Source organism: Stigmatopora argus, chromosome 2, assembly GCF_051989625.1.
Source record: "Stigmatopora argus isolate UIUO_Sarg chromosome 2, RoL_Sarg_1.0, whole genome shotgun sequence".
NCBI classification, from domain to species: Eukaryota; Metazoa; Chordata; class Actinopteri; order Syngnathiformes; family Syngnathidae; genus Stigmatopora; species Stigmatopora argus.
This window is the reverse complement of record NC_135388.1, coordinates 21,438,502-21,465,693: the sequence shown is the minus strand read 5'-3', so window position 1 is coordinate 21,465,693 and position 27,192 is coordinate 21,438,502. Positions and strand designations below refer to the sequence as shown.

Here is a 27,192-nt window from a genome sequence, read left to right as displayed (position 1 = left end):
ACAGGTAAGAGTGCAACCTTAAAAAAACATTTTAATCATCTCATCTCATCTCATCTCATCTCATCTCATCTCATCTCATCTCATCTCATCTCTGCCGCTTTATCCGAGGTCAGGTCGTGAGGGCAGCAGCTTCAGCGGGGAAGCCCAGACTTCCCTCTCCCCAGCCACTTAATCCAGCTCCCCAAGACGTTCCTGGGCCAGCCGGGAGACAGTCTCCCCGTCGGTCCCATGGCCTCCTCCCGGTGGAACATGCCCGGAACACCTCCCGAGGGAGGCGTCCAGGGGGCATCCTGGTCAGATGCCAAAGCCAACTCATCTGGCTCTTCTCGATCCGGAGGACCAGTGGCTCTACTCCGAGCCCCTCCCGGATGACCGAGCTTCTCACCTTATCTCTAAGGGAGTCCGGACATCCTGCGGAGGAAACTCATTTCAGCCGCTTGTGTCCGGGATCTCGTTCTTTCAGTCACGACCCACAGCTCATGATGAGGTTGGGAACGTAGATCGACCGGGATGGTAAATAGAGAGCGTCGTCTTTTGGCTCAGCTCCTTCTTCACCACGCCGGGTCGATGCAGAGTCCAAATAACTGCAGACGGTCCACCAATCCGCCTGTCGATCTCCCGCTCCATTTTCCCTCACTCGTGAACAAGAGCACAAGATACTTTAACTCCTCCAACTGAGGAAGGACCTCATCACATTTTTAAAGGGTTTAGAACAGGGGTCTCAAACTCAATTTACCTGGGGGCCGCTAGAGGCCGAGTCTGGGTGAGACTGGGCCGCATCAGGATTGCCACAAGAAAAGCGCTGATAAAACATTCCAACGTTATCAAATATCTTTATTTTTTAACAAAAAATAATGAATTAAATAAATTAACTTAAAGATGAATAAAAAAAAAAATCAGTAATAAACAAATAATAATAATAATAATGAGCATACAGTAGATATACACTGGCTGGCTAAGTAGAGAAAACTAATATTTTTTATTCTGTTTCAAATGTCTGTATTAACAGCTCTTTAACCTTTAACTTTCTGAACTTGAATGGAACATTGAACATGAAATATTCTGAACACGGCTTCTCTTGCCTACTTCTTGCTGCTAGAGACCTGGCAGCGCTTCTTCTCACATAGCTGAGTCACATTTGGCTTGAGGGAGGAAGCAGTGGAGACCCTCAGTAGAGCTTGAATATGCTCATCAGTAAGTCTGGACCTGTACTTGGACTTATTGAAGTTCAAGGTGGAGAAGAGCTTCTCACACAAGTATGTGCTCCCAACATGGTCCGCTTGAACATTCGGGAAAGTTCAGGGAAGCTGGGGGTCAACTCTCAAAAATTGCCCAAGCTTGTCTGCTTCTCCACTCACCTCACTGAACTTGGCTTTGAGTGCAGAGTTGCACTGCAGGTCAATGAACTCCATTTGAAGCTCAGGAGGGGCATCTTGCACATCAAAGGAGAAGGGGTCAGCAAAAATTTGAAATGTGGCTTTGTGTCTTGAAATCTGCAAATCTGTGATCAAATTCCTCCTGTAGCTTCGAAATGACCTCAACATACTTCTCACCACTGAATGCTGTGCCTGCATCCACGAGAGCCCTGCATGCCTGCATGCTGGGAAATGGCAAAGGTTTGTCTGAGAGAGCTGGGCTTTCCATAACACAAGTTTAGTGCAGAATGCTCTCTCGTTGTCATAGGCAGCACTGACAAGTTGCCCCTGGCCTTGTAGCTTCTTGTTCAGTACATTAAGCTCATGTGTGATATCAACAAGAAAAGCCAAGTCCATGAGCCATTTGGGATCACTTAGCACAGGAACAGCAACCCCGTCTATCTCCATGAAGTCTTTTACTTCTGCTCTCAACTCAAAAAATCTCTTCAACACGTTTCCTCTGCTGAGCCAACTTTTTTTGAACAAGTGCTACCAGTCCATTCTTCCTCCCTGTCATTGATGGGGCTCCATCGGTTGTTATTCCAACAAAGCTCTTCCATGGCAAACCGGCATTCTCAATGGCATCACACAGCTGGTGAAATATTTCCTTAGCGGTGGTCTGGCCATGCATTGGAATTGCTGTGAGCAACTCCTCCATTACTTCAAAATTGTCATCAACACCACGGACATATATTGCGAGCTGGGCAGTGTCTGTGATGTTTGTGGTCTCATCAAGAGCCACTGAATATACACTGAAACATTGTGCTTTCTCACACAGTTGATCATAAATGTCACTTGACAGGTCAGAAATGCGCTCTGCCACGGTGTTGGCAGAAAGGCTGATGTGGTTGAACTGACTTTTCTTTTCTGGACAGACAATATGTGCAGCCTGTAATATGCACTTTTTGATAAATTCACCTTCTGTGAATGGCTTTCCTGCTTTAGCAATCAACTCACAAACGGCGTAGCTAGCTTCAACTGCTGCATTACTGTCTTTGGTAGCCTTCTTGAAGAAATCCTGTTGCCTCAGAAGACGGGTTTTAAGACTGGCAATCTGGTTGGCTCTCTCATCTCCCTGGTATTTTTCGTACTCCTCAGCATGTCTCGTAGTATAATGACGTTTCAAATTGTATTCCTTGTGCACCGCAACTTTTTCAGTGCAAATGAGGCACGTCGGGGTGCCCCTATGTTCAACAAAGAAATATTGCACTCCCCACTTTTCTTGAAACTGTCTGTGCTCATCACCGACCTTTCTCTTCACGGCAGGCTTTTGAAAGAGACATCTCTGGGGCTCTGTAATGTGTTTCCACTTGGAATGAGTCTCGGGTTGAACTTAACTCATTCATTTCTATGCTGAGAGCAGCGGAGGAGTGTGCGCGCCGAGCGGAGTGATCGGCTTCACGTCTTCTCCTCCGCCCAGCTGATTGGAGGAATGATTGAGTGAGTGAGCGAGGCACTGGACAGCCCGGCCGATGTCCCGCCCTCCAGAGCCGTATACCTCACCGTGATTGGTTCATTCAGCTCCGAACACAACAAGTGTCATTCATATCAATCTTGCGGGCCGCACGAACATTAATCTTTCATATTAAGATGGGGGCCGCAAATTATCGTCCCGAGGGCCGCAGTTGGCCCGCGGGCCGCGAGTTTGAGACCCCTGGTTTAGAAGGTAATTTTTTTGAGGACCGTGGAATGAATTTCAGAAGTTACATATAAAATACTACGCTATTACGAAAAATCCATGTTATAAAACAAGTTCTGGAACCAATTAATTTCCTAAGAAGTGACAAAATTAATCTTCCCGATTACTTCAAAACAGCAAGCTAGAGTCACTTTAACAAATGGTTGAGACGTTGCAGTACTCCATTTGTCTGGATTTTTTACACTGACAATAAAAGTGGTATTTGCTTTCAGAATGATTGATTTAACATCAACATTTATTTGACATCTTTGAATGCCTGCATAGTCTGTACAAATTGACATAAGTGTGATACAGTAAACACACAGTAAAAACTTTTGACAAACCCGAATAATGGCTGCCATTCCTCGAATGCCCCTATCCAGTCTTATTTCCATGTCTCCCTCCCCCAACACACCCGAATCAGATAGCTTGCTGATGAGTTGATCATTAGATTCAGGTGTGTTGACGGAGGGAGACATGGAAAACAGACTGGATATGGACCCTCGAGGACCAGAGTTGGGCACCCGTGGTGTAAGGTGTGTCCAAACTTTGATCTGTGGCCAATATAACAAAGCACTTAAGAACAGGCACTGCAAAAAGTGAGCATTTATCACTCAAGATCCAAACTGTTACATGTACCAAAAGCAAGTGAAAACATACTGGAATTTGAATGCAAAGATTAGAAGAAAAGAAAGTGAGTAAAGATGTTAAGTTTTCTCAGCAGTCATCAGCATCCTGACTGTTGTTGCTGGTTGTTGGGGCTGCCTGAGACTGTGTCACAGCTTCCTCGCACAAAACTGTGGAGGACTTGGAGGCATTGCCTGAAGGCAGGGATGAAACATGGTTCGCTGGCACCTCGTCCTCCCCCTGTCTTTTGGAATGAATGACAACATACTCTGAGGTGTTGATGGGGGATTTGTCCTTTTGCAATGAGGAGTCTACTGTCTGCGAATCTGAGGGATCACAATATATTGGATGTCATTTGCAATTGAAAATGAGGTTTCCGCTGAATGTGTTTTCCTAATGCACCAGTACCACCTACAGTTAAGAGTAGCAAAAGTACAATGGGAGCAGGATGACTCCCAATCTGTTCTTACAGAAACTCAAAAATACACAATGAAGAGGAAAAAAACAACATATAAGAAAGATACACTGGAGTTTGAGTCACATTTTTGGGAGGGGAATTTTTAATTTAATTAGAAACCAAGAACAAACATTCCTTAAAGTCAGAATAATAAAATGGAGAACTGTAGGCGAAATAGGAATCTTTTAACAGTTTTGGAGATAACCACAGTAATCCCTCGATTATCGCGGTTAATGTAGACCAGACATGGCCGCGATAAACGAAAAAACGCAAAGTAGGGTCACCCCTATTTAAGAAAAAAAATATTTTTTTTACTTCAGTGCCGAGTCCTAGTAGCAAGCGGAGGACAGGGCAGTGGCTTCCGCTTACAAGTTTTAGCGTGGATTTTCACATTTTGATGAGCTTACAAAAAAATGACCGTATTTTCACGACCATAAGGTGCACTAAAAAGTCTTAACTTTTCTCCAAAATAGACAGGGCGCCTTATAATGCGGAGCGCCATGTGTATGCGCCGAGTTCCAAAGCCTGACTGAGAGCACTTCTGGCTGACACGCTTGTTATATAGAGAAAAGGCGGACGTGGGTGGGGTCAGGCATGCGGAGGGTGTGTGTAAGAAGACGCTAAAGGCACGCCCCTACCAGGTACCCGTATATAGTGTGGGCATGTGCTTTATTGCAAAACAATTTTGGTTTGGTTTCTAAGGCCCCCCGAAAATGAATAATACAGAGACACGCTTACGAAGCTCAGTTCAAACTTCAAGCCAGTAATTATGCAGGGAAACATGGGAATAGAGCAGCCGCGAGGGAATTTAAGATCGACGAATCCATGGATCGCAAATGGAGGAAGCAAGAGAACGAGCTTCGCCAAGTCAAGAAGAAGAAGCTGAGTTTCCGTGGAAACAAGGCGAGGTGTCCCGACTTGGAAAACCAACTGGAGCGGTTAAAAACCAAGTCACGAAAATGAACTCTGAGCTTGCCGTCATTCCCGGAGGCTTAACTAAAGAACTCCAACTCCTGGACATTGGCATCAACCGGACGTTCAAAGCAAAGTTGCGAGCGGCATGGGAACAATGGATGATAGGTGGCAAACACAGCTTTACGAAGAGTGAGAGGCAGCGCCGGGGTAGTTACGCCACTATTTGCAAATGGATTGTGGCCGCTTGGACTAACGTGTCTGCTTGCACTGTTGTTCGAGCTTTTGCCAATCATTTCTGTGGAGCCACATGGCAATGTGAGTGATTCTGACAACGAAAAGATGGAACCCGGCGTTTTTGATGAATCATTTGCACAATTGTTCAATTCGGACACAGAAAATGAGGACTTTGATGGATTTGTGGATGAGGATTGATCAAAAAACGTGAGAATATTGTAAAATGGCTCAATAAAGTACAACCGAACTCAGTTTTGCTTCCGCTGCCTTTTTAAAAACGTGTTTTGAGCGTGTGTCCGTATGTTTAAGCTGGTCTATGTTTTGCCATGCCTGGCTGCGTGCATTAGTGCAGTGTGCCTTGTTTGTGTGTCAAATACAGAAATAGCACTTGTTACTGAGACTGCGCCTTTAAATGCAGTGCGCCATATAGTCGTGAAAATACGGTAAAAATATATTCCCCCAGAAAAAAAATCTGCGATGTAGTGAAGCCGCAATATTCGAGGGATTACTGTATAGCCTAAAACACAACATACAGTGGTACCTCGTGGTACGACATGCTCGTGGTACGACGAATATTTCGATCGAATAATTCGCCCGCGAAACTATCAAAATTTCGAGATGCGACCAAGCCAGGTGGCCATGACATGAGAGGCTGTTTATCATTGTAGCGCACTGTCTTTTTTGCCGCATCTCTTTCGTGTATAACTGATATCTACGAGCAATAAGCAATTTATTCAGACCAGTTTCGACCAGGAAATGCACAACGCGCATGTGCGGGCAAAAAAGAGGCCTTTCTGGGTAATGAAGTATACTCGTGCACACAACACCCATAGGCAATGGCACCCTTTCTCAGAATAAAACTTCATTACCCACAATCAATACGTGGGTAAGCTCAGCTATTGCATTTCCTGTTATTCTTTCTAAGGAAAGAAGCTCCCACGATTGCTCAATCAAGACTATTTCTCGTTGCCAAGTGGTCGTGTGTTATCCTATGGTGAGGACATTTGTGTGCATCATTTTCGGAATATTTTGAAGGAAATACAACAGCAAATAGATTGCCAATAGCCCATCGATAGCGAAAGTGAGGGGGGAGGCATGGCAAACGGCTAACCCGGAAAACAAAGGTAACAAAAGATTAAAACAAAATTAGAATTCAGTTTTGTGTGAAGTTACATTAAATGTATGTTTGAGTGTGTCTGTATATATTTATCCAAGTTAATTTAAATTTGTTTGTTCATTTACGAGTGCCGTGGATAAAGTCTCCCCGAACAGGCCCCCCTCCGCCTCCGTGTGTGTCGTTGTCTCTACCCTCCGCGAAATGCGTCTAATTTTACTTCTATTAAACACATTTTATTACTATTAAACCACTCGTTATTTATTACTTTGTCAATATATGGCGAATTAGAAGAAATAAAACATTTTTTCCAATCCAATATCCTGTTTTTTTTTTTTCAGAGGGTTGGAACGAATTCATTTGTTTTCAATTCATTTCAATGGGAAACCTTCGCTCGAGTTACGAAAAGCTCGACATACGATCTCAGTCTCGGAACGGATTACGATCGTATGTCGCGATACCACTGTATTAGGCCGTCTGTGGTCAGAGAGAAAAAAGTCAAACTATGAAGAAAAGTATGACTTATATTCCAGACAATATGGGCATTTGTTTTATAATAAGACAAATTTGACATTAAGAACCACTTACTGGTTAGCTGTTGCTGCAGGCGGGCTGTTCTCCTCTCCAAAGCCTGCTGCCTGTTCAGCTCCATTCGTTGGCGCTGATCTCCTGTGAGGGTGGGGGCGGCCGGGGTGGAGTGGATAGGGCCGGGCAGGTCACTGTGGAAGCTTTGACTGGTAAATGGATCGGAATCTACTAAGATGTCATCTTTGGCGGGAGCCTCTGGCAGGACAGGACAAATCATATTTCCAAAGCATGAGTTAAAATGAAAATAATTTTCTTGCAGATGTAAAGGCATACCGGTAAAGTCTTCGTGTGTCAACGGCATGTCCAGGCGTATCCGTTTGAGACACGTCTGCCAAAGAACAAATGCGTCAAACGACTGCAACTACAGCAAGTGAAGGGGCTGAATGTTTATCCGTATCCTTACCTGCACCTCCTTCTTGGCACCCAGCTTCTCCACTTTGTCAATGAAATCTTCCAACTGAAGTTTGGGATACAACCTGTGTGCCCAGTTCTCCATCTTCTGCATGAGTAGACGCACATCCTCTGCCTGGTTTTGTGAAAATAAAGACTTTCACTCCATCCAGAAAGTATAGACAAGGCTTCACCATTTCCATAATTTATCATTTTACAGCTGTTTTACAAATTGTATTAAATTAATATTTTGCCTAAAAATTTCTACACACGCTACTCTTTTAGATTAGATTAGATAACTTTATTCATCCCATATTTCACTGTCACAGTAGCAAGAGGGTGAGAATACAGACACGGGAAAAGACATTTTAGACATAAATAAATAGGAAATAAATAAGTTAATAAATAAATAAGCGAGTTGCTGAAGAAAAAAAATATACATACATACACACACATACATATACATACATATATATATATATATATATATATATATATATATATATATACACACATATACATACATATATATATAAATATACATACATACACATAGATGCACATGTATACATACGGCTGGTCTTAACATTTAGCCATTTCTTTTGTTAAAGAGCCTGACAGCTTTTCCAACCTTTTACGTGAAATAAGTTGTTTTTTTTGCAAATTCATGACGGAAGTCAGAGGCCGCTTCTTCTTCGACGCTGAATTGGGTGGCCAGCACCAAAGAAGAAGAGTTTTATCGCAGAATGACGCGACATACATTATAAAAGGCTGAGTAGTACAAGATCTTGCCTTTTCCTGTGTTGTTGCGAGTGAGTTTACCATTGCGCACATTACCACATGGATAAAGCCAATGCTTAGCCTTTTCCAGCTTTGTTTGGATTTTGAATCATCGTTTAAAATGCCTCGTTCCTGTGGAAGAATCATTACCAGAGCCACCACCGCCTCCCCATTGCGTAGCGACGACATGGCTGAAAAGCGGAGCTACAGCGAGCCAAGGTCGGCAATCCAGCGGCGTTTGCACACTGTCTCGAATGGCCAGTCGGCCGGCGATGTGGTGCCGAGGTATTCCCCGCGACCCGGTTCCGGCCGGAACAGGCAACGACAAGTTTTTGGAAGACGATGCCTTCCCAGACATTCTTATTCAAAAATGAACTGAAAGTGCTTGGGTTCACACGGATTGGCTAACGCTCTTCATGTGTGGGGATGCAGCTGACTGGCTTCATAGTAAAGCCAGCCTGAATCAACAAGTTAGACCGTCCTTATCCTTTAAAAAAACAAGAAAAGTGACTCCCCTCCAAGGATTTGGACTCCAACTCCCATAAACCATTTTTTTAATCAGCAGAAAGGAAGTGTTTTCACTGGGAGTACAGAATTTAAAGTAATTAGTTTTTAAAATATATGCATTACATTTAGATATTAATACATTAGAGTATGTTCATGTTTATACCTGTAATATTTAAGAAATACATTTCTTGATAATTGTACTTGTGTACAAAAGGTTTAACACAAGAAGCTCACGTTTTTGTTCATTGGAGTAGCCTCTTACCTCATGTCCCTTGCCTTTAAAAGAGACGTTGTCAAACAGTGTTCGAAGAGCTGGAAGTCCTTTTTCAGACGTCAACCTGAGGGCAAAACATAACGGCTTGTCTTTTAGAATGTGCAGTAATATTTGTATAGTACATGTAACAGCAGCCCAGCGGCGCATCGGCCTCACAGGTCTGGGGTCCTGGGTTCAAATCCAGGTCAGTCCACCTGTGTGGAGTTTGCATGTTTTCCACAGGCCTGTGTGGGTTTTCTCCAGGAACTCCGGTTTCCTCCCACATTCCAAAAACATGCATGGTAGGCTGATTGGTCAGAAAATGAATGAATCAACATGTAAAAGCCACAGCTAAGGGAATAAAGGCCCCAGATTTTTTTATTTAAGCGCTAAAAAAGTACACAAAATTTATTCAGGGTTTTCAACTTGTGAAATGAGCGAGACATGGGTGGGGCTTTTAAAAAAAAAAAAAGCCAACGATCACACCCGCATGATCTGACGAAGTGATGTTCTTTGAAGCATCCTTAAAAAAATTCCAAATACAGTGGTACCTCGACATACGAGTGCCCCAACCAACATACGAGCAATTTGAGAAATTGTACAATTTCGGGCAAATATTTATCTTGAGATACGAGACAAATTTTGATATACGAGCATACAGCGGACGCGAGAGGCTGCTCATAAGGACATCATGGGCACTGTCTGGTCGCAACTCCCTCGTGTAATACAAGCACTGGGCGGAGCGTTGCATTTTTTCAGTGTTTTTTTTCCCGTTAGTCAGTGCCAATGGCGTATATACTACTTCTCGTCGGCAAGTGGTCGTGCGTTATCCTATTGTGAGGACATTTGTGTGCATCATTTTCGGAATATTTTGAAGGGAATACAAAAGCAAACAACCCTCGATAGGTTGCATCTGAAAGTCAGGGTGGAGGCGGGGAAGATAGAGCCAAGAGAAGAAAGGTATCAAAATGTAAAACAAAATTTGAATTAAGTTTAGTGTAAGGTTAGATTAAACTTATTTTTGAGTGTGTCTACATCGTAATCCAAGTTCATTTAAATTTGTTTATGTTATGTTACGAGCGCGTTGCCGTGCCACAAGTCCCCCCTCTCTCCCCTCCACGAAATCCGTCTAATTTTAGTACTATTAAACACATTTTAGTACTATTAAACCACTAGTTATTTGTTCCTTTGTTAATAGATGGCGAATTAGAACTAATAAAAATGTTTTTCCAATCCAATATCGTGTTTTGGGTGTTTTTTCAGAGGGTTACAACAAATTAATTTGTTTTTAGTTCCTTTCTATGGGAAACGTTCGTTTGAGTTACGAGTAAATCGACATACGAGCTCAGTCCCGGAACGACTTTATCCACGGCAACGCACTCGTAACCGAACGAACAAATTTAAATTAACTTGGATTAATATATACAGACACACTCAAAAATACGTTTAATGTAACTTTACACAAAACTGAATTCTAATTTTGTTTTATTTTTTACCTTTGTTCCCCAGGTTAGCTGTTTGCCACGCCTCCACCCTCACGTTCGCTTTCGATGGGCTGTTTGTTTGCTGTTGTATTCCCTTCAAAATATTCCAAAAATGATGCACACAAATGTCCTCACAATAGGATAACCCACGACCACTTGCCAACGAGAAGTAGTCTTGAATGAGCGATCGCTCCGCTAACGGGAGCTAACAGGCTAAGGGGGGAAAACACTGAAAAAGTGCAACAGCTCAGCCTACCCACATATTGATTGTGGGTAATGAAGTTTTATTCTGAGAAAGGGTGCCATTGGCTATCGGTGTTGTGTGCACGAGTATACTTCATTACCCAGAAAGCCCTCTGTTTGCCCGCGGATGCGCGTTGTGCGTTTTCCGGTCCATGTGTAGGAGAATCACGTGTGAAGAAAATGTTCAGTGCTCATAGATATGTTATACACGAAAGAGATGCGGCAAAAAAGACAGGGCGCTACAATGATAAACAGCCTTTCATTTCTTGGCCACCTGGCTTTCTCGCATCTCGAACTTTTTCTCGTATCTAGAGATAATTATTTGGTCGAAATTTTCCTCATATCTCGAGCTGCTCGTATGTAGAGGTACCACTGTACTTTGTTTCAATTTGTATATTCATGTGCACGCTGTTCACTTTTTCAAGTTACCAAAAAGCTTCTTGTCAATTTTATTGTAATAAATATTTTTGTAATACAAATTTGGTGATTTTTGTCCTTTTTTAAAGACTAACATGGACATGTAGTGTGGTCCAGTAAAATCATAATTATCCGTTCATAAAAATGAAATTGTACTAAAAAAATGATACCAAGCAAAGATATTTTATTTATTTTTTTACATTTTTTGGAGTGAAAAATAAAAATAAATGATTATTAAAAACTGCCAAAAAAGGCTCGTGCATTTAAAAGTTAAACAATTTGTAATGAATTTGTTGTATTTTAATTAGAAAGCACTGTCCCAAGTGTCTTTTCAAAATGTAAATGAACGACTTAATTAAAACACAGATATTTAATGACATTTCCATTCAAATCAATGAGAAATAAACTGAATATATCCCAGATAAAAATTGAAAAGAAAGTTAATTTCATCAAGATATTCCGCTGATCGTTAGAACAAATTGGACTTTGATACTTTTTCATTTTTATCAGACTTTACTGTTGTTGAGGTAAAGTTAAAGTAGGCTGATTTATCTATAAATTTAAGCTTTAAATCACATTTAAAACATATTACCACCACATTATTAACAAGGATTAACATAACCTTTGTGAGTCGAGCTTTGGCTGTGGCCTCCTAACAACTCTTCTTTTGGCAGGAGGAACCTCAGCTAGCTTGGACACCTCACCATGGTCCTCATCTGTTGGAAGAACAAAATAACGCGAGCATTACGGTTTGCCACCTTTGCCACCTTTTGGATTTGAAACTTCAACTGTATGCTACTTCTCACCATTCCCAAATGCGTCCCCTCTCTTGCCTGGAGAAAGTGGTGGAGGCAGGGGAGAAAAGACCTCGGAGCGGCCATTTTCAAGAGTTTTAAACATGTTGTTGAGACCCTGAAAAAAATCCCACTGTTAAAATCCCATCCACATAAATTGATTTACCGTATTTATTCGAGTATAACACGCACCCGTGTATAATGCGCAACCATAATTTGTGACTAAAAATTGGTATAAATATTTTTTCATTTTTTCTCAGCCCACACTAAGCATTGCACTGGTACTGGTAACTGATAAATGCTGAACACGTCGCCATGCTAAAAGATTAATTCACAACATATGGAATGGAAACCTGGTAAAACAACCAGTATGAACACAATGCTCAAATGGAATTTACCATTTTAAATCCTTAAAGTCTGACTCATCATCATTAGATTCACCAAACAATTGATTCCATTCTTTTTGAGCGAGGATAGCGCCCCCTGGGCGGACTCGAGTGAGCGGCTGCCCCGCTAACGTTTCTCTGGAGCAACTTTTTTTAAATTTTACCCTCCCCTATAAACTTGCCAAAGGCTATTTGGAGAGGGCTGGCTTTTGTAAAAGAAGGTAGATCATATCCCCTGAGAAGGGGAATATAAATTTATATTATTTGGGCCCTGGTAGAACGGGCTCTCTCGCGCCATCTGGCAGACAAAGACAGTTTATACGTCTCCCATTATAACGGCTGCAGAGGGGACTTTTTCACCGGAGGGCAGTTTTTCACCGGGATTTGGTCATAAAAGCGAAGACCTCATGTATAACGCGCACTCAAACTTTGCTTCAGTTTTTGGTACAAAATTTTGCGCGTTATACTCAAATAAATATAGTAGGTGTTAAAATACAGCATTTTACAAATTGAATTCCCTTCAGGTTATGGTTGTTGTGGATTGTTAGGCTATGCTCATTGCCCTGGAGAGCTAGGGTGTCAAGTCACGTTGCTATCAGAAAATCAATCAAATAAAAGTACACACACACACTCATATACTCTTTAAATCCTGTGAGTAAGCACACTGTGGGTAAGCCACGTTTCCAGATTTTGACATGTTGCTGCTTCATGCCCACGCAGATCGGCTGCGTCGCTAAGCTCAAGTGGCTTCGAATCGGTCTGGAGGAAGCGGGGCATGGTATCACGGTCGCCAACAGCCAGCTCCCGGCCCAGTCCAAGGAGTCGCCCTACTGCTGGACCAGTGCAAACTGTAGCATACTTCAGAATGGAATGGATATGAAATGGGGGGCTGTTACATATCTGCATTTTCTTGAGGTTTCCCAAGTTTTGGGACACTTGAATAGGGCCTCTCACCCCATGTTTCCTTCAAAATAGTATAGCCATTTCAATCTTGCCTTCTGACTTGGAATGAGAAAAGTAGCATATTTCTTGTGCAACTATGAAAAATAAATATAATTGTGACTGGGACTTGTTTCTTTTGCCAAGATGTCAGGTTCCCCTCTCTGTCTTTATTTTTATACTTTTTGTATATTAAACGTTTACATTCAATGTAAAATTGTTAAGTATGTTCAATTACAAGTTGGTGTACAAATAAATAATATAATAAATAAAATGAGGCAACCCGGCGGATGAGTGCTTAGCACGTCGGCCTCACAGCTCTGGGATCCTGGGTTCAAATTCAGGTCGGTCCACCTGTGTGGTGTTTGCATGTTCTCCCAGGACCTGCGTCTGTTTCCTATGGGTACTGAGGTTTCCTCGCACATTCTAAAAACATCCATGGTAGGCCGATTGGACACTCTAAATTACCCCGAGTTATGTGTGTGAGTGTGCATGGTTGTTCGACTGCTTGTGTCCTGCGATCGGCTTGCCACCAATTCAGGGTTTCCCCCGCCTCTGGCCTAGAGTCAGCTGGGATAGGCTCCAGCACCCCCCACAACCCTATGAATGAATAAATAAAATATATTGCAGCATTGTGGGAACAATCTACTGTAATGAAATTTATGAAATTGCGATTAGAGTATGTACAAAAAAGTTAAATACAACGGAACAGTATGAAAGAAAACTTTGATTGTTAAATAAAATTTGTCACACATGCGCAGTAAAGGCTGGAAGAAGGTCAAGCCCCCACTTCCGCCCATCATGGCGGGAACCAAAGGAGGACGATATAATGTTTGAATTACACTCGTTTAAAGACAAACTATAAATCGTTTCACCACTCAGTTGTTATACTTACTAATAACCATAATGCAACGCTTAAATTTGAGTATCAAAGCGCTAAGTTAATCAGGTAACATTATGTTTAAGTTAAACGTCTGTTGCTTTAAAAAAAATGTAGCTTAATCAACATGCATCGATTGTAACTTAAAGCATTAAACCCATGAGTATTTCCAAGTCAACACAAAGTTAAGGAAAAGAAAATATGCATCTTACCAATTATAAAGACAGTCAAGATCAGCAGGAAAGCAAGTTGACGAACTGAACATCAATATCATATATATTTGTAACAAGATTACTGATCTGCTGAGAGTCAACAAAGACAGACATCGTCAGTTGTCGGCCATTTTGCAACAGAGCCATTTACTATACAGTGGTACCTCGTCAAAATTTTGAGCAAATATTTATCTTGAGATACCAGTGGTGTGCCGTCAGGGCCTTCAAGGCCTTCTCTGCTGGCCTAAGAAATATCTGAATCACAGACTGATGTTAATTATATTTTGTCCATAAATACTTATTAAATAATTCCAAATTGTCTGTTAGCTTCCTTTCATTGCTTTTCCCCCAGGTTGCACTGCTTCCAGATGTGTGTTTTCATATTGAAGCATTTAACCAATCACATTTCAGCCATTATTTGTTGCCAGGGTCAGAAATCACTAGAAAACGCACAGACCGCCACTGTGAGACAAATTTTGATATACAAGCAGACAGCGGAAGCGAGAGGCTGCTCATAAGAACATCACGGGCATTGTCTCTCTCCCCGCAACTCCCTCATGTAATGTCTCTGTGGCCGCAACACTCTCGTGTAATGTCTCTGCGAGCACTGGGCGGAGCGTTGCATTTTTTCCCAGTGTTTTTTTTTTTCCCGTTAGTCAGTGCGAATGGCGTATAGTATACTACTTCTCGGTAGCAAGTGGTTGTGCGTTATCCTATTGTGAGGACATTTGTGTGCACCATTTAGGGAATATTTTGAAGGGAATACAAAAGCAAACAACGCTCAATAGGTTCCTTTTAGTTGCATGTGAAAGTAAGGATGGAGGCGGTGCAAATAGAGCCAACCCGGCCGAGGAAAAGAAAGGTATCAAAATTTAAAACAAAATTGGAATTACATTTAGTGTAAGGTTAGATTAAACTTATTTTTGAGTGTGTTTACATCGTAATCCAAGTTCATTTAAATTTGTTTATGTCATGTTACAAGCGCGTTGCCGTGCAAAAAGTCCCCCCCTCTCTCTCTGTCCGTCTCTCTCTCTCTCCCCCTGCGAAATCCGTACTATTAAACATATTTTAGTAATATTAAACCACTACTTATTTGTTACTTTGTTAATAGATGGCGAATTACAACAAATAAAAATGTTTTTCCAATCCAATATCCTGTTTTGGGTGTTTTTTCAGAGAGTTGGAACGAATTAATTTGTTTTTAGTTCATTTCCATGGGAAACGTTCGTTTGAGTTACGAGAAAATCGACTCACGAGCTCAGTCCCGGAACGCATTAAGCTCGCATCTCGAGGTACCACTGTATAGCAAGTTTTATTTTCAAATAAGTGCCATGGCACGATGTCGCCCGGGGCTTGCATTTCTATAATAATAAAAAAATAAAACATGGTACCCTGGTTTCCTCCCATATTCCAAAAACATGCATGGTAGGCTGATTGGACATTCTAAATTGTCCCTAGGTATGGGTGTGAGTGTGCATGGTTGTCTCTCTCCTGGTGCCCTGCGATTGGCTGGCCGCCGATCCAGGGTGTCTCCCGCCTTTGTCCCGGAGTCGTCTGGGAATGGCTCCAGCACCCCCCGCGACCCTAATGAGAAAATGAGTTGAGATTATTTTATCTTGTAAATCCACAGTCATTCATATATTCACTCATTCACTGTCTGAACTGCTTTATCCTCACAAGGGTCACGTGGGGTGCTGGAGCCTATCCCAGCTGACTTCAGGCTAGAGGCGGGAGACACCCTGAATCGGCAGGCAGCCGATCGCAGGGCACAAGGAGACAGACAACGAAACCGGATTACCCACGCAGGCCCGGGGAGAACATGCAAACTCCATACAGGTGGACCAACCTGGATTTGAACCCAGGAGACCCCAGAGCTGTGAGACCGAATCGCTAGCCACTCGCTCCACCGGGCCACCCCTAATCGCAAATAAAAAATAATGCAATTTTCTTCTTGATTTGGAATGTGAACTTTTGGACTACAACCCTGACCGCTTGGACGCGGTATGGGAATCATTTAATGGTTAGTGGGCAGACTATGGCTATCAGAATCTGATGTCGATTTTTTGCCATTTTTATGGATTGTAAACGACTCTAAAGCGCTAAACATGCAGTTTGTCCCTAAAATAATACTTTAAAAAAAAACGTATCGAATTAAACACCGGGCGGCCCGGCGGTGAGTGGTTAGCGCGTCGGCCTCACAGTGGGGTTCCTGGGTTCAAATCCAGGTGGTCCACCTGTGTGGAGTTTGCATGTTCTCAGCGGGCATTCATGGGTTTTCTCCAGGTACTCTGGTTTCCTCCCACATTCCAAAGACATGCATGGTAGGCTGATTGGACACTCAAAATTGCCCCTAGGTATGAATGTGAGCGTAAATCAGGGGTCGGGAACCTTTTTGAGAGAGAGAGAGAGCCGTAAAGAATTCATATTTTGAAATGTTATTCCTTGAGAGCCATATTCGGAATTTAAAAGTCAAAACGTGAAATTTTAAAGTACGAAAAGTCTCTGAATTCTTTTGAATTGTTACGCTGTTGCTAATCAATCACGATCAATAAGAGTATGCATGCAGAAGATTCTAATGCAGGCTCGCAAGCCATATGTGGCTCATTTGTTGGGTGCATATGGCTCACCGTTAAACTGCAAGCTAAAATGTACCTCTACCGCCGCGATAATCTTTTTTTTTCTTCTTCTTCTTTTAGACTCCCTTGTGAACGCACGCTCTCGTTCATCCTCCCCCCTAGCAACAGTGTAATTATGTAGTTAAAATAATACTTAGACTTTTTGTACTTTAAGTGTTGAAAGGACCCCAAAAAACCCACACAATAAAAATATTATAGTTAAAGTGGCGCTAAAGGTTCCGTCAACACCACAGGGCTAACGTGACGCTCCTATTGGTGCATTCGGGACTCCGGGGTTTCCATATTTTTGCTCACGTTAACGGAGAGCCATATGCACCCATGAAAAGAGCCACATGTGGCTCCCGAGCCATAGGTTCCCTACCCCTGGCGTAAATGGTGGCTTGTCCCCTTGTGCCCTGCGATTGGCTGGCCACAAATTCAGGGTGTCTACCGCCTCTGGCCTGAAGTCAGTTGGGATAGTCTCCAGCACCCACCGCAACCCGAATGACGATAAAGTGGTTCAGAAAATGAGATGAGATGAGTTAAACACCGATTTTCTTTTGTAAACCTGCAAAAGATGTAATAGTGGGAGTTGAAATATATTGCAAAATACTTTGCAATTATACTACTGCAATTATTGCTTTTATGGCTAAAATTAAAAATAATTATTTTTTTGCGGCCGAAATTATAAGTGATTTACTTGGCGAGACAAATTATTTTTTTAGACAAAAAATATTTTTTGTCCAGGACCTGCTCGCCACTCGTCTAGGATGTTTTGAGTTGCTTACCGTATTGCTTGGAGTACGCTGGCCGGCTATTTTTAGCGTCCGCTCATTGGACCACGAAAACTCGAACGTCTGCTCGATTAGTCTTGGACTGGTCTTTTCAATTGAGAGGTCTGGTGTGACCAAAGGTTGTTGCCACTTTGATGCACAACACAAAAAAAGGTATTTTCCTGAGATTTATTTGCTTGAATTGTCGTATGATAACACATTTTTCGGTTGTTTAGAAAGCACAGAGTACTTCGGACAATCGAAAACAAATGTTAGCTACTTCTGTTAAATTCGGTGTTTGCTTAAGTTTAGCCAGCAAGACCCTATGAATGGAATCTTTTCCAACGAGAAGACACACAACCAAGCAAAAAAAAGTTTTACTAAAAATGTTAAATGTTAAATGTTTAACCCCTTGTGTTTTTTATTTATTTATTTTTTTACAGATACGACACGATGTTCCCCTATGTCAGGTTTAAAGCAATAGACTATGTCTTCGAGGTGGGTTTATATTGACAATATTTTCAAGAACACGCAAAGCAACCATGTACACAAATATTTAAAAAATAAAGAAAATTATATGTCGGCCCGAGTGGTTAGCGCGTCGGCCTCACAGTGGGGGACCTGGGTTCAAATCCAGGTCGGTCCACGTGTGTGAAGTTTGCATGTTCTCCCTGGGAGGGTTTCCTCCCACATGATTGGACACTCTAGGTATGAGTGTGAGCATGGATGCTTGTTTGTCTCCTTGTACCTTGCGATTGGCTGGCCACCAATTCAGGGTATCCTCCGCCTCTGCCTTGACGTGAGCTGGGGTAAGCTCCAGCGACCCTAGTGAGGATAAAGCGGTTCAAGAAATGAGATGAGATAAATTAATATTAAATTGAGGCTTTAGCGGCCTGGCGGTTGAGTGTTTAGCGCGTCGGCCTCACAAATTAGGGCTTCTGGGCTCAAATTCGGGCCGGTTCACCTGTGTGGAGTTTGCGTGTTCTCCCCGGGCCTGCGTGAGTTTCCTCCCACATTTCAAAGACCTGCATCGCAGGTTGGACACTCTAAATTGCCCTTAGGTATGAGTGTGAGCGTGAATGGGTTGTCTGTTTCCTCGTGTCCTGTGATCGGCTGGCCACCGATTCGGGGTGCCCCCCGCCTCGTGCCCGAAAGTCCGCTGGGATAGGCTCCAGCATCACCCGTGACACTTGTGAGGATAAAGCGGTTCAGAAAATGAATGAATGAATAAATTGAGGCAGCCCGGTGAACCGAGTAGTTAGCGCATTGGCCTCACAGTTCTGGGCTCGAGGGTTCGATGCCAGGTGGGTCCTCCTTGTGTGAGTTTTCACCGGGTACTCCGGTTTGCTCCCTCATCCCAAAATAATAATAATAATAATAATAATCGGACATAGGCCCTGTCGTCATTATCACAACACAAAAGCCTACTTGTCATCACACGCAGAAACTGCGTGTGACGAAATTGATGGTGCTTCTCCATAAGCTACGTTTAATCGGCAAAAGACCTAATAAGTGTAAGTTACGGACTTGTAATTTGTCATTCCGCTGTTGAGGATACAGGTCGCTCGCTTACCTCTCACTGTCTTCCACTTACCTTTCCTCAGTCAGCTAGTAGGAGGCAGATCACCAACCAAACATCTGTTCATAAACCGCAGAGGGGAATGTGTGTTATGTTAGCGCGAGTTTAGATTTCTGATGGATGTGGGGAAAAAACTGTCCTTAAGCCTATTTGTCCGTGCTTTGTGGGACCTATAGCGTCTGCCAGAGGGCAGCAGCTGGAACAGATTGTGACCAGGGTGGTAAGGGTCCCCTATGATGTTCTTGGCTCTGCTGAGGTAACGAGGGCTGGCAATGTCTTCAAGTGAGGGCAGAGAGCAGCCGACAATCCTCTGGGCAGTGTTAATCACTTTCTGCATGGCCTTTTTGTCTGCCGCCGTGCTTCCAGCGTACCACACTGTGATGCCGTACGCCAGGATGCTCTCTACAGTGGTTCTATAGAAGGTTCTCAGAAGATTGGTGCCCAAGTTGTTCTTCCTAAGTACCCTGAGGAAATGGAGTCGTGTCTGAGCCTTCTTCACCACTGCCGTGGTGTTTGTAGACCATGAGAGCTTGTCCGTGACGTGGACCCCCAGGAATTTAAAGGACTGGACCCTGTCTACACATACGCCATTTATGAGGAGTGGGGCCAGATCTGTGCCGTGTTTGCGAAAGTCCAGGATGATTTCTTTAGTTTTCGTGGTGTTCAGTGTGAGATTGTTCACCGAGCACCACGAAGACAAATTGTTGACCTCATCTCTGTAAGCCGACTCATCCCCTCCTGAGATGAGTCCGACCACAGTGGTGTCGTCAGCGAATTTGTATGTTGGCTGGTTGAACGCTCTAAATTGCGCCTCGGTATGAGCGTGATGGTGAATGGTGTTCTGTCTCTTCGTGCCCTGCGATTGGCTGGCCACCAATTCAGGGTGCCCCCCGCTAGGTGCCCCAAGTCAGCTGGGTTAGGCTCCAGCACCCAGGTTCAGAAAATGAATAAATGTAACATTTGATTTCAGGCCAGCAACAGTATGAAAGTGACGAAGAATTTGTTGGCACTACCCACACCCAACTTAACTTTCAGAGAAGACCATTATCTTCACAGTTGCCCCCCGGGGAACGTCGCCTGCAGGATGTCATGGGTCACAGGTACACTTACAATATGTTTTCACAGAAGTTTGATCACATAAGAAACATTAAAAATACATCCTCTAATTGTGTGTTTTTTTTATGTTTAGGGAAGCCATTCTCCATATGCACCCTCAGCGCTTCTGTTTTGGATGACCTCAGACGAATAACACAACAGAACAACTCCACAGAAACGTAAGGCATCTTTTAAATCAGAGGCTGTCATGAAAACCTATAAAACCATGTAATAGGAATGGGATTTGTTGTCACATTTTAATCTTTCATGAATATCTTTCCTTCATCATATCTTTAGCTTATTTGGATGGCCTTTTTGTATTTCCAATCTTTATTTGTATTTATTTATTTATTTTTCAGTGATTTACTGCCAATCAAAGCAGGGAATCAGCAGGGTCTTGAAAAGACTAAAAAAAATCTTAAATCTAATAATTTGAATTTCAGGGCTTCAAATGTCTAAAATGTATCTTAAATGTCATAAAAGGTCACAAATACCAATTAAAAAGGTCTTAATATTTAAAATACATTTATTTCGAGCTTAAAATTCAGTTTCGCTTTTAAATGTTTCTATTTATGAGGATGTTGTAACATAACTACAAAGCAGAACTACCTGTCAGAATTTAACGAACGCCAGCAGTTTTTGCTGTGTGCCATCAGGAAAATTACGGGGCTCTCTCATCTTTTTAAGCAGGAGAACTTAAACAATTGGTGGCTGACAAAAGAATTATTTCCCGTGTAGGTATGTTTTAATTCAATGTTTGTGTATGGTATGTGTTCAAGGACCTTTATTTGCAGTTATTTTTAGAAGGCCAGTTTTGCTCCACTCTAGACTTGATGTCCCTGGGAGTATCAAGTACAAGATGGAGAGGACAAGGACTTTTCCTGAGGAATTAACAAAACTTCTCCACTGGAGTGAAGGGTCGTGTGTGGAGTCCTTTTTCCAGTTGAATGTGCAGACGGAGCCCACAAAAAGAAACAAGGGTAATAACTAATTAAATACTCCTTTTTATATCTGCATTAGAATTCTTTAATGTTTTGACTCAGAAATACCCCAAATTAATGAGGCATTAAAGTAATTTTCAAATATTTTGAACAGTGTTATGCATAAAATAGGTCAAAATGAGAGCAAGGTTCAACATTACACTCTCTGTCGTAATGACGGAAATCTGTCAAGAGGGGTCGCACTAGTTCAATCACGAGATTGACACGGATGAGCGCAGGGAAACGAAAATACAGTAATACCTTGGCATACGAGTGCCCAAACATATGAGAAATTTGAGATACGAGTAAAATTCAGAACAAATATTTGCCTTGAGATACGAGACAAATTGTGAGACACGAGCATACAAGTCAGCCAGGTGGCCGAGATGCGAGACACCGCTAATGATAACAGTGCACTGTCTTTCTCGCTGCATCTCCCTCGTGTAAAGATATCTACAAGCACTGGGCAGAGTGTTGTAATTTGTGTTTTTTTGCGTTAGTCAGTGCAGAATTAAGGGGAAAACAATGGGTCAAAAGCAAGCGGGTGCAATGAAGGGTAGTGCAAAGAAAAGGCGTATGATGACAATCGATATTAAGCACGAAATAATCAAAAAATTTGAGAGTTGCGTACGCGTGACAGAGCTGGCTCGCTAATACGAGAGGAGCAAGCACCTGGACAAGTTAGCAAGCATTATCCTATTGTGAGGACATTTGTGTGCGTCATTTTTATAATATTTTGAAGGTGAGACAAAAGCAAACAACCCAACCAAGTTAAATTTATGTTTGGTATGTTACGAGCGGGTTGCCGTCCAAAGTTTCTCTCTCTTTTCCCTACGCGCATTCAGTGTTGAACTGAATAATGTCACATTTTAGTGTTGAACATCATAACCACTAGATCTTTATTTGTTACTCTGTTAGTAGATGGTGAATTAGAACCAATAAAAATGTTTTTCCATTTTTTCAGAAGGTGGGAACGAATTAATTTGTATTTAGTTCATTTCTATGGGAAAAGTTGGTTTGAGATACAATTAAATCGACATACGATCTCAGTCCCAGAACGCATTAAGCTTAAATCTCAAGGTATTGGGGAAAACAGGTCTTAAAGGGTCACTGTGGGTGCAGTTCTTTTCCCAACAGATCCAGCACAGATAGTTTAACCAATCATGTTTCTATGGAAACTAGAAGCACCTGACCGCAATCCACTGATTTCACTTGTAGGACACCAGATTGGTGAAAAGGTGTGCTCTCGATGGGTTGGAATGAAACCCTGCACCCACTGCGGCCCTCTGAACTAAAGCCATGTCCATACGTAATACAGTATTTAAAAAAATACTATGGTTTACACAAATGCACAATTTCACCAATTAAAACAAAGCTTTCAAGACTCTGACCAAATTGTAGATTTCTGAATCCTGCGTTGTACGTCAACAAGTGGAGATTTCAGTTTTTATCAGTCAAAAGATCATTGCCTTCAACAACACCGTCTCATCAGATCATGCAGGCATGATCGCCAGCCTCCTTGAATCTATGCACTTTGTGTGCTTTTGTACAACTCTTTAGTCGCATGACAGGTTCCTATCTTTGTCACTTTTTTTCCACATGAGCGCCACTTCAATGCCGCTCTTCTAAAAAGTAAAAACTCTTTGCCTGATCCACAATCCACTTTTTTTCAACGGCCTATCTCCAGTCAGTCATGACAACTGTGTTGGTGTCAACTCAGTGAAAGTTTTATTTAAGTAGAAATTACTCTAATACACCTCTCAACAAACCTGTGCTTTGTTTACTTCTGAAGTTGGAGTGCAAAATAAGCCTCATCTCAATTTCCCCACTAGGGTCGCGGGGGCTGCTGGAGCCTATCCCAGCTGACTTTGGGCCAGAGGCAGCGGAAATGCTGTATTGGTGGCCAGCCAATCGCAGGGCACAAGGAGACAAACAACCATTCACACTCACACTCATACCCTGGGGGCAATTTAGATTGTCCAATCAGCCTACCATGCATGTCTTTGGAATGTGGGAGGAAACCGGAGTACCCGGAGAAAACCCACACAGGCCCGGAGAGAACATGCAAACTCCACACAGGTGGACTGACCTGGATTTGAACCCAGGTCCCCTACTGTGAGGCCGACGCGCTAACCACTCAGCCGCCGGGCCGCCCCCAAAGTGAGTCAATATTTTATTTTTGAATAATTATGAAAGAGTGCAGTTTGACGTCTTAAGAAGATTTGAGCCCATGTCTCAGTGTCACCACACATTGCCCAAGCTTTCCAGCTTCACAATGACACACCCACTTTGGCGAGGGCTAATGAGAGCAAAGAGTGTACAAACTTGCTCCAGTCAGCCACATTAATACAGATGCTCCCCTACTTACGAACGAGTTAGGTTCCGAGCGATTGTTCATAAGTTGAATTTGTTTATAAGTTGATTCAGTGCTATATTTTGTATTATAATTTATGTTTAAGGCCTATATAAGTATATTGAAGGTTTATATAAGTGCATTTGTATGTTTAAGGCTTGTATAAGTAACACGCATTGGTTTGTACTGAAAAAAACATTTAATAAAATGGACTGACCTGGATTTGAACCCAGGTCCCGAGGCAGCCGAGATCGCAAACTCCACCCACTACGAGGACTATGAGAATATGTTCAGTACTGTATAGAGAGAGAGAGAGAGAGATTTATGTATTAGAAACTGGCCGAAAGAAGCGATCTAACGAAAATTGCACAGTTTTCTTCTTTTTTTCATCATAAATGATGCAGTAGCACTGTATGGCATCATTCAATTGATTTGCAAACTTTGTGCAACGTTCAATATTTGGGTCCTGCTGCTCGATCTTTTTGGTTATAAATGGTACTGACGGTCGAACGATTCAAGTTGTATGCCCGTGCAACGCTCACCACTCTCACGCGCATCAAGCTTCGTTATTATTGCCACTCGTTTCAAATGAAATGGCTTGCCTCTTCCTTGCACCTCCCTCACTAGAAGCATTTCGCTTTTCACCAACCATATTGAATAATGGCTGCACGAGATATTTCATGATAAAAATGAAAAAGTTTCTTTGCGCTCTGGAGATACGTCACGCACTTACGCAACTTACGCACTGCAACGAACTGGGCAGAGGAAGGTGGATGCTGGGTGAGCTGAGCTCACAGCGCCAGGCGTCGGTATTAGCGGCGGAAAGAAGCACTACTAGGAAAAAGGCGCGCAATACAAAATTGAACTTACGAACATTTTTCGACATAAACGCAATTTGCAGACATGTTCGTATGTACCGTTGTTCGTAAGTCGTATGTTTGTAAGTAGGGGAGCGTCTGTATCGAGAAAGGATTTCCTAAAAGGTTTAAGAAAAGGACCGATTCAAAGTTAAAAATAAAACAATAATTCTGGGAACTTTCAACACAAATTAAAATGGTATCCAAGGTTATGAAAAATAATATAATAAAATAAACAACTTTATTGCCTCTTAATTTTTTTTAAAAGCACTACATCATTTGGTAGATTTCTTTGTTTGGTGTCATAAGCCAAAATTTGAGATATGCGCATGCTTCACTTCTACTGTGACAAACTCATTTTAATTCACAGCAAAGTGAAAAAAAGAGTAATAATACATAAGTGGACGTCTGTCATTGTCAATGGCACCCAGTAAAAATCATTTGTTTGAATTTTGCAGATATGCTCCTGCCAGAAGAAATCATAGCTGCCAATTTTCTGCCACGATTTAATCATTTGCCCACCCTGAAGCACATGCTGTCCCGGCTGAAGACCATACTGGTGGTCGACCCGCTTATTACCTTGAGTGAAGTCTTGGTCACACAGCAAACAATATTCAGATGCCACGAGAGGTAAAAGTACTCACACGCCAGGGCTTAAAGGGAGCTTGGTCATTTGTTCTGATGTAGTATTGTATTTTTTTCTGTATGAATGATGTCACCAGTAAAATTCACACCACTAAAATACTGTGTACTCAACAAAGGGTACGTCACAGCAGTTACTACTGTTTACTACTAAGTGCATTCTGTGTTTAATTTCCAGAGGAATTTGGAGCGTTAAAGCAAATATGCAAATTTGATAAATTGAAACTGGGTTTAGCAATACGTTGAGAGCAGTGGCGGGCCGTCAGGGCCTTCGAGGCCTTCTCTGCTGGCCTAAGAAATATCTGAATCATATTATATTTTGTCCATCAATACTTATTATTCCAAATGGTCTGTTAGCTTCCTTTCATTGCTTTTCCCCCTGGTTGCACTGCTTCCAGATGTGTGTTTTCATATTGAAGCATTTAACCAATCACATTTCAGCCATTATTTGTTGCCAGATCAGATCTGCCTCAAAGCCTTCACAATCAGTTCTTGCGGGCTCTGCTGCATTAAACTAGACTGTTGCTTTTAACCAATCAGATTTCGAGTTGGCAACCCCACAATGATTTTTCATAGGCGTTAGCATTTTGCTGGCTGGGACATGTCATTGCTTTCACAAACTATGATTGGCTAGTAGGCGGGCCAAAGCAGGACCCGAGGCAGCCGAGATCGCAAACTCCACCCACTATGGCCGACAGAAGCAAAAACAAATTGATTCTGTTTGCTCACAAAGCTATTTTCCAGACGGACTTTTCCAGAAAAAAATGGACATTATTAAGAAAGGGCGGTCAACTCCGAAGCTAGCAAGCCTGTTACAGCCGGGAAAATGGTGTGGGGCACTTTCAGCGCGCTAACTTAGCTCCACAAGCAAATAGTATATTGTTGTGTTGATTTAATGCTATTTTCAAAACGGACTATGCCGGAAAGAAATATGACAGGACAGGCTCGACTTTCATCATTAGCTTCGATGGCGATAGGAAAGAAGGAAAAAAGAAAGGAGGATGGATATTGTGTAAAAAGGATTTTTAGTGAGTAAAATATGGCTATATTCAATGTTCCCTCTAATTTTTCGTTGGTCTGAGCAGAAAGTCAACCTCCCTGAGCGCACTGAGTACCAGTGTGAGCGACATCATCGGTACTCGGATGATTCGCCTAAAGACGTTTCGCCGACGGACGTTTGACAGACGGGCAGGTCGCCGAATGGACGTTTCGCCGAACGTTCATTCGGCCGAACGGAGGTTTCGCCGAAACGGGATTCGCGCGCTCGCCCCGCCCCCGGATCGTGTGTGTACAAGTTTTTCAACCTCGGCCCGCGGGCCATACACGGCCCGTTAGGATTTTTAATCCGGCCCGCCGCCGGTGTTGTCCAAATTATGGTAAAAATCAATGTTAGTCTACCATCAATGGCAGCCCGGGAATAAGCACTCTTGGGCGGTCATGGCAGTCCGGGAATAAGCACTCTTGGGCGGTCATGGCAGTCCGGGAATAAGCACTCTTGGGCAGGCAGATGTAGCAGAACCGAGCCGTAAAATGACAGCAATCGGGTCAAATCCATCCTAAAACAGCATTTAATGATTAAATACAAATACTGGAGCTCTTTGGACATTAGAACCGAGCCCAGGGAAGTGAATTCCTCGGTAAAATGTCGTGATGATATCGCGATGGAGGCAAAAAAACGTCTATATACGTCCATTCGCCAAATGGCTCAAAATGCTCTCAAATTCGGTCAAATCCAGCCGAAAACAGCGTTTAATGATTAAATACAAATACTGGAGCTCTTTGGACATTAGAACCGAGCCCAGGGAAGTGAATTCCTCGGTAAAATGTCGCGATGATGTCGCGATGGAGGCAAAAAAATGTCCATATACGTCCATTCGCCAAACGGCTCAAAATGCTCTCAAATTCGGTCAAATCCAGCTGAAAACAGCGTTTAATGATTAAATACAAATACTAGTATTTGTATTTAATCATTAAACGCTGTTTGA

The 27,192-nt window shown here is 42.5% G+C and overlaps 2 protein-coding genes across 5 annotated transcripts in view; one reads left to right on the top strand and one right to left on the bottom strand.

Annotated features, from left to right (window-relative positions):
• Positions 1-3,331: 3,331 nt before the first annotated feature.
• Positions 3,332-14,460, bottom strand: tipin (timeless interacting protein). Of its 2 annotated transcripts, none has more exons than XM_077588996.1 (8): positions 14,314-14,460; positions 11,909-12,014; positions 11,725-11,818; positions 8,968-9,043; positions 7,432-7,554; positions 7,302-7,356; positions 7,029-7,223; positions 3,332-4,046 (listed from the first exon to the last, which is right to left on the bottom strand). In XM_077588996.1, exons 2-8 carry the CDS (start codon positions 12,000-12,002, stop codon positions 3,811-3,813), a joined length of 873 nt encoding a protein of 290 aa, XP_077445122.1. In that variant the 5' UTR covers positions 12,003-12,014; positions 14,314-14,460; the 3' UTR covers positions 3,332-3,810. The 2 variants fall into 2 exon arrangements, with proteins under 2 accessions (XP_077445122.1, XP_077445133.1); XM_077589007.1 differs by having other exon boundaries at positions 3,332-3,964.
• Positions 14,461-17,717: 3,257 nt separating this feature from the next.
• The window catches only part of shoc1 (shortage in chiasmata 1), a 37,450-nt gene continuing 27,975 nt past the window's right edge, over positions 17,718-27,192 (top strand). For all 3 annotated transcript variants that reach the window (XM_077623467.1, XM_077623475.1, XM_077623458.1), the window contains exons 1-6: positions 17,718-17,875; positions 18,145-18,199; positions 20,251-20,380; positions 20,470-20,554; positions 21,204-21,355; positions 25,024-25,195. In XM_077623467.1, the coding sequence (XP_077479593.1) occupies positions 18,155-18,199; positions 20,251-20,380; positions 20,470-20,554; positions 21,204-21,355; positions 25,024-25,195 (584 nt within the window). In that variant the 5' untranslated portion in view covers positions 17,718-17,875; positions 18,145-18,154. The remainder of the gene's footprint in view (positions 17,876-18,144; positions 18,200-20,250; positions 20,381-20,469; positions 20,555-21,203; positions 21,356-25,023; positions 25,196-27,192) is intronic.